The 11,204-nt window shown below is 26.7% G+C and overlaps 1 protein-coding gene across 1 annotated transcript; it reads right to left on the bottom strand.

Moving 5' to 3' along the window:
* LOC126832928 (uncharacterized) lies at window positions 1-9,251 on the bottom strand. Its single transcript, XM_050563980.1, has 10 exons — window positions 9,236-9,251; window positions 9,144-9,173; window positions 2,635-2,691; window positions 2,168-2,224; window positions 1,758-1,787; window positions 1,643-1,669; window positions 1,463-1,513; window positions 1,163-1,189; window positions 637-726; window positions 1-368 (listed from the first exon to the last, which is right to left on the bottom strand). Coding segments are annotated over exons 1-10 (585 nt in total). The 5' UTR covers window positions 9,237-9,251; the 3' UTR covers window positions 1-153.
* Between the last annotated feature and the right edge of the window lie 1,953 nt (window positions 9,252-11,204).

Raw genomic sequence — 11,204 nt, 5'->3', positions numbered from 1 at the left:
TTATAATCGTGGGTAAAGTTGTTTATTAAAAACTGCAATCATTTGTGAATTAACAACTCGGATATTAGTGCATAATGTAAATATTATTTAAATAAAACAACAGTGGTACTAGATAGTAGTTACATAATTGAATGCTGATGTAAATTATCTAAATTAAACAAACACATCCTTAATGCTGGACAAATTAATATCGCCGACGAAATGACGCCACTCGCCCCCAATTTTTCTGTATGCATCGGCTGCAACCCCATCATAGGTGAAACACACATTGGGGCCAGTCTGAATATCTCTTATGTATGCCATTGGGAATTTTGTGCTCACGAACAACGCTGTCAAACGGCATAACCATAATGGAGATAATTGCGCTTCTAAAAAAAATTTAAAAATTTGATTTTTCATTATTTGTGTGTGCGAGTGTTGTCTAATTTTAACACAGTAAAACAGTATTAAATTTGGGCGTAAAAATGATAATATAAATTAATCTTAATACAAGATGCCTATAAATTACACATATTTTGGGAACAATTGTAAATATTTTGTGTAACCGGATATTGTGTATCTACAATAATACTGGAGTATTTCCTTAAGGTATAAAACTGTAGTGAGTAAGCAAAAGAAGTCTATACTGTTATTCACCTACGACCTGAGAGAATATATTCCTTAAAGCTTGTATGGTATATTTTCTCCTTCGTATTCCAAGCTCTTTCAAAGGTAATGGTGTAAGACCTGAAAAAAATATTAAATGACTCAGTAGAAAAAAAAAATAATATTATAATATTAATAATAATAGTTATTATTATTGTTATTATACATACAATTATTTTTATACAACACTTTAACAATATTCAAATAAGTTTTCTCATTAATTTTTTCATAAAAAATTATAAATAATCATACTATTTAAGCAGAATTTATTTATTTTTCATTTATATTTAAATGTATACACAATGATTTTTTCTTCTTATCCTTCGCATTGATCACAGCTATTTTGGATCAGTCACCCTTGTCCTAAACCTTCACTCGAGAGGCCTTCAACAACATTTTCGCATGCTTCACAAGTCCTCATAACATTCTCAATAGCATCCAACGACAAAATTAAGTACATTTCAGCTCTAAACAAGCCTTAAACGCTATTTACAAATAAAGAAAAATTGGTAATTACCTGATGGAACTGGAGGAAGTTGAATATCTGTAACAAATATATTAAATAACTCTCTATCACTCTAAAACTGATATTTATTAGACCAAATAATTAACGCTAAATATTGTAAGCACATTAAATTATTACTAATGGCAACTTTTGATGGAACTGTCTAAGTTTGATTTCGAATGGTCTACAAATGCTTATGCAATAAATATAAAGCGAAACTATTATTCATTTAATTTTAATCGTTTTTCTTAAAAATTGGGGAATTAAATTTTTTAACAATTTTCGTTTAAAAATGTTAAATTTCATATTCACCTAATTCACTTTGTATTTTTTCTCGTAAAGCTGTTTGGTTTCTTGCACTTTCTACAAATTACACAAAATACATTTTTATTTGTCAACATCTTATACTTGAAACCAATGATTATACTACACATGCGTATGTAAATAATTAGTGTTAAGTATTGTTTATAAGGTATAAAAATATGTGGTTACCCTCAAAGTCTTCTTTGTATGGAGTATCTGAAATTAACACAAAAATATTATGTACTTAGTGATTATCATACGATTGTGTGGACATATTTCCAATATATTTATTGAAAATTATTACCCGGTATAGCGATCATATTCAAAATAGCTCCTGAAATTAACAATGCATACATTAATGATGTTGGATTTAATTTTCTATTCTTCTATAAACCGTAAGAAGAATTATAGGATAGAAAAAAACAAGGGTGTATAGTAACTTGGAAGAAATGGGCTCGGCTCGAATTTACTGAATAAATAAACAATTTTGAAAATAAAATATTAGAATCAAATAAAATTATTAGATGAGACTGACAGAGCTTGGATAATTTTTTTCTCATAAAAATTCTTTGTCGTTTCTAATAAGAATAGTATAATTTATATCACTTCTACATTGGCATAAAATTTATTTAATTTGCAAATTTTATATAAATTTTAAATATTTTTTTCTATTATTATTTGTATTGTTTTATAATTATATAATACTATAACTACCTAAACCATAAGTAATATCGTCCCCAATGATGTTTTTAATTACTTGCTCCAGTCCACCTAGAATAACCAAAAAAAGGTTTAAGCTATATAAAAAGTTTTAAACAAAATCAAAATAAATACATAATTCATTTTGCAACAAGGCAATAAGGATTGCACCTTGTTAATGTAATGACTATTTTAACCCACTGCTACTCCTCCTACTAGGTTCAATGGTCACTGCTTAAAGCCAAGTGCATTAAATTATAGAAACATTATATTAAATATAATTATAAACTATTTGATATGTATAATTTTAGTAATATATATAGTTTTTAGATCATTGCTTCTAGATATACCTCGTGCACTTTTCTGAACTGTTTATAGAAACAGTTTATTTCATTTTAAAGTAAGTTGTGTGACTCGACAGGCAAACAAATATAACATAAAAATAATACAATATTGGTAAATTAATTTTAATAACATCTTACTTTCTGCAAAATCAGGTCCTACAATTTTTTTTTCGAATGCTTGATGAACGTATGCGTCTATAGTACACAATTAAAAATATATGTATAAAAACAGTAAAGTTTTAAATCGTTATTTTTATAAAACAAAATTGTTACTGACTTGTAATGGCAGTATTTGCTTGATAATCCACTGTAAAAAAAAATAGTGATTTTGTTACCTACCTCAAATATGTTATTGCGAAAATAAAATAGTTACTTTGATCATCCGTCGAAACGTTTACAAAGATTAAAGATGTCAAAAAACAGAAAAGTTTCATATCTGTAACAAATATAAAAGCAATTTATGTTAGTTGCCAGATTAAAAAGTTTTAGTACACAATGCAGTTTTTTTTTTATTAAACCCACGATACTTTCCAGACCCTTAAATTGATTATAACATGTATATAATATTTTGGGCTTGGACCATTCACTAATAATATTAGCGTCACTACGGTTCCAAATAGAGGAAAGTTATTGTAGATAGATGGCTGGGAGGGTAAACGTGGAAAGGGACATCAGCATAGGACACCAGCTGTGTTGCACACCAAGATGTGGATATGCTCTCTTACGGCCAAAAAACATATTCATGATTTAAATATTTTCCATTAATTTTGGTAAGGATTAAAGGATAATAGCTGTTTTTTTAGAGGCACAAATCGTACTTAAAGGCTACTTTAATGGACCAAAATTGTGGTTAGTAAATCCTAATATAGATATGTTAACTGTTTAAAATTCTGTATGTATAATAGTTGAATTACACTAGTAAAAAATTAAAAAAAACGATTTAACTAAATAATTATCGTTTTCTTAATTAATTTTATCGGATTTAACTTTTAATATATTTTAGTATACCTAAGCGTCTAAACTTGACAAGTCATACTGCTTATTACTTGACCCGTTATAGATTTAAACTAAAATAATATATACTGTTATAATCAACATAGGATAAGTTTTCAGAAAGTTATTCATATCTGTTTAAAAACAAAATCTTTAAACTAGAGGTATAAACTTTAACTATCACGAAAGCTATAATGAACTGTATAAATTTTAAATTATAGCTATGATTTGATAAAAAAATTATAAGAAAAACGTTGTTATTTTTACACTCTGAAAAATAACAAGAAAATTAATCTAAATAGGTGGTAAAATGTCTCGTAATTAACATTTATTTTTTCTAAAATTTTATTAATTTAAAAAACAATTTTTTACAAACCTATTTATAGGTTTATTTTTACTTAATTTTAATAATCAAAATATAAAATAGCTTGGACGTTATATTATGCTTTTAAGAAACAAAAAATAAAATACATTTTTGTATTTAAAATAAGCATTAATATTAAATGCGTTATAGAAATGTGTCTATATTATGTGATTACAAGCCTACATACAACTGTTAAAGATTAATTGCGTTACTTACTTAAATTATTGAATTGAAAAAACTTTTAAGAAAAAGACCAGCTTGTTCAACTGTATCGATGCGTCTTTCTTGTCTCTTGTCTATGGACTTATAACGAACGAAACAGTTGAATAGGATTATACTTTGCTGTGTGCCTTTATGTTAGTTTACATAGCTGGTTGCTTTTTGCACAATATGACTACTTATTTACACTACACTGTTGCGGATTTTTAAATTGTTTTTTTTTCAATGTTTTACATAGAATTATTTGCACTATATTTTGTATACATTTTGAATTGAGAACCATCGACTGAATATTTAAACCAGACAAATGAGAATTTTCTAGTATAATATGTAATATAAATTAAAAAAACTGTAATAAAATAAAATAATATATTAATAGAAATTAAACCACAAAGGGGAGTCTAATAGTAGCATGCATTTTGGGGAAAATAACAGAGAATAAGTTGAATATCAAATTTTGTGTTGCATTTAATTTTCATGCGTTCGTTTAAAGAATTTTTTTCCAATACGATTTTCTAAGCTATTAAAACAAGAACTCACACACACACACACACACACACACACACACACACACACAAACTAAACTCGAGTTAAATAATATTATAAGTAGAAAATGATTTAAAAGTAGTAACATAAAAAAACTAACAGTTATACAGGGTGATCCACTTATCGTGAACCACTCAATATCTCACAAATTTCAAGTTTAGGGCAGGAGGAAAGGTAGAGTGTAGTAATATTTTTATCTGCGCTCATTTCCCAACCGCACTTCCCCTCTCATCATGACTTTAAAACTATTATAACTTTAAATATAGTTATCCGAAACTGGTTATCGACCAGTCAACATTTTTAGTACATTATTCTCAATTTAAAAAGTTTATTAAAATATGTACGTTACCATTAAAGTTTTAGAAGTTGCTATCAAAAAAAACTAAGTTGAGAGGTGGGTAAAAACAAAATTGTGAAAAATTGAGATCACATTGTAAAAAATCAATATGAAAAAAAATGATTTTATTTTTTTATTAAACCCTATGAGATATTGAGTGGTTCGCGATAAATGGATCAGCCTGTATCGAGTTTTCGATTTGAAAAGGTATTAAAATTTCTTTTAAATACGTTGAAATATAGAAATTGTTGACGCCTACTGTTTTTTTTATTCTTTGTGATTTTAGAAATTTCATATTATGTAGCGTGTAAAAATTACAAATTTACAATTATATAAATCTTTACCTGTACATTTTACACATAGTCATTGTCTGTATAACATTGTACATAGGATTTTATTAAAAATGCAATTTTTCTTTTGTTTTGCAATTGTTTTTCCATATTCGACCAAGTTATAGAACAAGAAAGGTAATGCAGATTAATGATGACGAAATGTGTGAGATAGTAGTTGCAAGTACTTAGGATAAAATTGAACGGTAAATATCATAGGACGATAGTGTGCAGTTTTGGGCAGTAGACAGAAAACTGAACAGAGAACGAATGTAGCGGAGATGACATTGCTAAGATGGACGAGTGGAGTGACTAGAGGGGTTAGAATAAGAAATTTATATATAATAGAGACTTTAAGAGTTCCATAAATTACGGGGAAAATTTAAGTGACTAGGTTGAATCTCAATTTTTTTTGTTAAAAAAGAATATTTTATTTCAAAACGAAGTTGTACGTAGAAGTTTAAAAAAAACCATTAACACACTTGGCGAGATTTAAACGCATCCAAGATATAATGTTGGAATATTAAAAGATTACTGGCTGTAGGTCTACCGGATATAAAGCCATGTTGTTCAGCAACAATAATGTTTTTAAATAATGGAATTTATTATTATAGATACAATACTTTCGATTGTTTTTGGAATTATTGAAATAATTATTGAGATTGGACGATTGTTTGTTATTTTGTCTAATATTATTGCCCTTGGAAAATGATGATACATAGCTAACCTTTCATTGGTCTGGAAAGATCCCTGATGATAAATATATATTAATTAATAGGAGTAGTAAGAAGATAGCTAGGATAAATTTACATTTATTAAAAAATACAGTTGATATTTTATCTGGGGTTTGTTAATAATTTGTGCCCCGAGTTTTATTTTTATTACACTTCAATAATTGTAAAATTATTAAGAAATATATAGGTTAGGGTACCGCAAGCTAGTAATGTACATTGTTTATGTTAGCTTATGAAAATATTAGTAGGTATGTGTTTAAATCAACACAACAGCAACAAATGTGATTTATAATCGTGGGTAAAGTTGTTTATTAAAAACTGCAATCGTTTGTGAACTAACAACTCGGATAACAGTGCATTATGTAAATATTATTTAAACAAAACAACAGTGGTACTAGATAGTAGTTACATAATTGAAGGCTGATGTAAATCAGCTAAATGAAACAAACATATCTTTAATGCTGGAAAAATTAATATCGCCGACGAAATGACGCCACTCGCCCCCCACTTTTCTGTATGTATCGACTGCAACCCCATCATAGGTGAAACACACATTGGGGCCAGTCTGAATATCTCTTATGTATGCCATTGGGAATTTAGTACTCATGAACATTGCTATAAAACGGCATAGCCACAATGAAGATACTTGCGCTTCGGATCCAACTAGAAAAAAAATAAAAAATTTTTTTATTCAATTTGCCAAACTTAGCTTACCATAATAAATATATATGTATAGTCAAATCCCATTACAACTCTATACTATTATTCACCTATAACCCGGGAGGCAATATTCAATAAAGCTTGTAAAGTATGTTTTCTCCTTTCATCACCAAGGTCGTTCAAAGGTAATGGTGTATAATCTGAAAAAATATTATAATATCAATAATAATAGTTATTATTATTTTTAGTATACATAATTTTTTTTTATATAATACTTTAACAATAATAATTATTCAAATAAGTTTTTCTCGTTTTTTTTTTTTTTTACATAAAAAATATTAAATAATCATCTTGTTTTATCATAATAATTTATTATTTAAATTTAAATATACACAAAAATGTTTTCTTCTTATCCTTCTCATTGATCCCAGCTGTTTTGGATCAGTCACTCTTGTCCTAAACTCTCACTCAAGAAGACTTCAACGACATACAACCATCCCCCTTATTTCATTTTTCTTCCTCCTTTTATTCCTGCCAAGTTTATTATCATTACCATTTTTACTGTTTTCGATTCCTATCTCAATCCCGAGTATTTTAACCAAACCATCTATTTAATACATTTTTATTTGAATAATACACAGCTCTATAGACAATTTTCAATTTTTGTTAGTAATATTTAATCTATTAAGAAATATATATCCAAAGAACCGATCGTGATCGTAGATTATTTTCAAATAGACATACCTTAAATGGAAGAAATTAATATAAATAATTTTATTTTAAAACAAATTTGTTTCATTTTATCATGTTTTTGAGAACATATTCACAGTTTAATTAAGCAAAATTAAGCATATTTCAATTTTAAACAAGCCTTAAACGCTATTTAAGAATAAATAAGAATTGGTAATTACTTGATGGAACTGGAGGAACTTGAATATCTGTAACAATTATATAAAATAATAAATAACTATCAGTCTAAAACTGAGAACAAATAAACCAGATAATTAATGCAAATTGTTGTAAAAACATTAAATTATTTCTAATAGCAACTTTTGAATTAACGGTTTAAATCAGATTTCTAATGGTTAACAAAGGCTTATGCAATAAACATAAAGCGAAAATATTATTACATTTAGTTTTTAACGTTTTTCTTAAAAATTGGGGAATTAAATATTTAAACAATTTTCGCTTAAAAATGTTAAATTTTATACTTACCGTAATCATTTTTTATTATTTCTCGCAAAGCTATTTGATGGACTGCACTCTCTGTAAATTACACAAAATACATTGTAATTTGTCAATATCTTATTCTTGAAACCAATGTATACAAATTATTATTATTATTATTCACATGAGTGTAAAATTAATTAGTGTAAAGTATTGTAGACACGGAATACAAATATGTGGTTACCCTCGAAGTTTCCACGGTATGGAGTATCTGAAATAAATACAAACACATTGTGTACTTAGTGAATATCAAACGAAAGTGTGGAAATATTTCCAATATATTCATTGAAAATAATTACCCGGTATAGCGATCAGATTCAAAATAGCTCCTGAAATTATGATCGCATACATTTATGATATTGGATTTAATTTTGCTATTCTACTATGAACTTTAAGACGAATTATAGATAAACAATTATAAAAATAAAATATTAGAATAATATAAAATTATTGGATGAGACTGACAGAGCTAGGATCAATTTTTCTCTCATAAAAATCCCTTGTCGATTTTAACAAGCATTGTATAAATTATGTCACTTCTACATTAGCATAAAATTAGTTTGATTTGCCAATTTTACATACATTTTAAATATTTTTTTAAATTATTATTTTCACTGTTTTTATAATTATTTAATATTATAACTACCTAAACTAAACGTTTTATCGTCCATAATAATGTTTTTAATTACTTGCTCCAATCCATCTGGAAAAATCAAATAAAGGTTTAAGCTATACAACCAGTTTTAAGCAAAATCAAAATAAATATATAAATCATGTTGCAACAAAGCGACAAGGCTTGAACTTTATGAAAGAAATCACTATTTAACCCGTTTCTCCTCCTATTAGGTTGAATAGTCACTGCCTAAAGCAAAGTGTATTCAATTTTAGAAACAATTTTATTAAATATAAATAAAAATTATTTAATATTTTTAAATTTCGTAAAATACATAGTTTTTAGGTCATTGCTTCTAGGTATACCTCGTGCACTATTTATAGAAATAGTTTATTTAATTTAAAAATAAGTTGTCTTACACGACAGTCAAACAAATTTAACATTACAAAAATATATAGGTATATTCATTTGAAATATATCTTACTTTCCACAAAATCAGGTTCTACAATATTTAATTCAGAGGCTCGCTGAACGTATGCGTCTGTAATACACGGTTTAAAAATATATGTAAAAAACAGTAATACATTTTAAAAGGTTATTTTTATAAAACAAAAATGTTACTGACTTGTAATGGCAGTATTTAATTGATAATCCACTGCAAAAAAAGTGAAATTGTTACCTACCTCAAATATGTTAGTGCGAAAATAAAATAGTTACTTGGATCATCCGTCGAAACGTTTACAAAGATTAATGATGTCAAAAAACAGAAAAGTTTCATATTTATCTGTAAATAATAATAAACATTAAAGCAATTTATATTAGTCACAGTTGCCTGGCTACGAAATTAAACGATGTTGGTATTACAAAGCTGCTTGTTATTTGATCAATATTAAATTTTTTTTTTTGTTAAACCCACTATGTTTTCCAGACCTTTATATTGATTTTAATATGGATATAATATTTTGGGCTTGGACCATTCACTATACCTAATTTTTAAGTGTCTAAATTGGACTGTCATACTGGTCATACTGTTTATTACTCGACCCGTTATTTATTTAAATGAAAATCGTATATCATGTTATAATGAACATAAGATGACTTTTTAGACAGTAATTCATATCTGTTAAAAATAAAAATATTAAAATTAAAGGTATAAACTATAAGTACTACGAAATGTACAAAAACATATTTTCTAACAGTACATATTAAGCTAAACGTTATTAAATTAAAAATGTAATAATGCACGCTGTCCAAATGACATTGTTATGCGATTTTATAGAACTAATGTGGCTTTGAAGCTATAATGAAATGTATAAAACTTAAACTAAAGCTATGTTTTGGTAAAAAACATTTATAAGAAAACCCTCGTTAGTTAACACTCTGAAAAATAACGAGAAAATGAGGATCTAAATAGGTGGTAAAATGTCCCGCAATTAATATTAATTTTTAAAAAATTGTATTAATTTATAAACAATTTTTTACAATCCTATCTCTAATTTTATCTTTACTTAATTTGTTACTAAAAATATAAAAAAGCTTCGACGTAATACGTATTTGAGAAACAAAAACTAAAAGACAATTTTTTATCTAAAAAAAGCATTTAAAATACATTTATTATAACCTTTTGCCTATATTATATTATTACAAGCTTACATACAACTTGCAGAGCTTGATAGTGTTACTTACTTAAATTATTCAATTTATTTAACTTTTAAGAAAATTATCAGCTTGTTCAACTTTATTGATGCGACTAAACAGTAAAATCGCCATACACTTTGCAGTGTGCCTTTATGTTAGTTTACACAGCTGGTATATTTTATGCACAATTTCGCTACATATTTACATTACACTGTCGCGGAGTTCTAAATCGTTTTCTTTTAAGAGTTTTACATAAAATTATTTTCACTAAATTATTTTCTACTCAATTTTATCGGTACAAAAAGCATAAATATTTCGGGATTTCTCGATAAAAAAATTTGACAAAAGCTATTTGAATTTTGGGTACATTTTCAATTGAGAACCATCGACCAAAAAAACTCTAATAAAATATAATAATATATTAGTTGTTTAGGAGTTGCATCAGTTGTGGGGAAAATGAGAGAGAATAGGTTGAACATCAAATCATTTCGCCGTTCATTTTATTTTCATGCTTTGGTTTAGAAACTTTTTTTTCAATACTATTATTTTTTTGTCATGCGAGTATTCATTGTATGCGTTGTCGCAGTTTTTTTCTAATTTTCATAAATACACCTAGTTGATACGAATGATATTAAATTTTACAAAAGACAAAGTGTACCAAACATGAAAAGTACACATACAGTGATTTCCTATGAATTTCTTTTAAGAATAATCAAATGAAATAGTTAACACATCTGTGACTACAAAATATGCTAAAAAAGTATATCTGATTCCAGAACACTGTTGACTTATCATATAAACTGCTAGTATGACCTTTTGTTTTCTAAACAAGAACTCACACACACAAAAAAAACTAAATTCGAGCTAAATAATATTATAAGTTGTAAATGATTTAAAAGCAGTAATTTAAAAAAAGTAACAGATATGTATAAATGTTTTCGATTTGAATAGATAATACAATTCCTTTTAAATACGTTGAAATATAGAAATTGATGACGTCTGCTGTTTTCTTTATTGTTTTGTGTTTTTAGGAATTCCATATGTAGCG

The sequence above is a fragment of the Adelges cooleyi genome, unplaced genomic scaffold, assembly GCF_023614345.1.
Source record: "Adelges cooleyi isolate 19-005CV unplaced genomic scaffold, UGA_ACOO_1.1 ACOO_flye_CR_arks_rails_tigmint_CR_PRNA_1, whole genome shotgun sequence".
Lineage (NCBI taxonomy): Eukaryota > Metazoa > Arthropoda > Insecta > Hemiptera > Adelgidae > Adelges > Adelges cooleyi.
The sequence above is the reverse complement of the archived record's forward strand: the minus strand, read 5'-3'. Positions and strand labels throughout refer to the sequence as shown.

Excerpts from the sequence above, each read along its gene's own strand:
- LOC126832928 (XM_050563980.1), bottom strand. Across the intron at positions 2,692-9,143 it reads ATTAAATACTGCCATTACAA|ACGCATACGTTCATCAAGCA; the intron begins GTCAGTAACATT and ends TGTGTACTATAG. Across the intron at positions 727-1,162 it reads ACTTCCTCCAGTTCCATCAG|GTCTTACACCATTACCTTTG; the intron begins GTAATTACCAAT and ends TATTTTTTTCAG.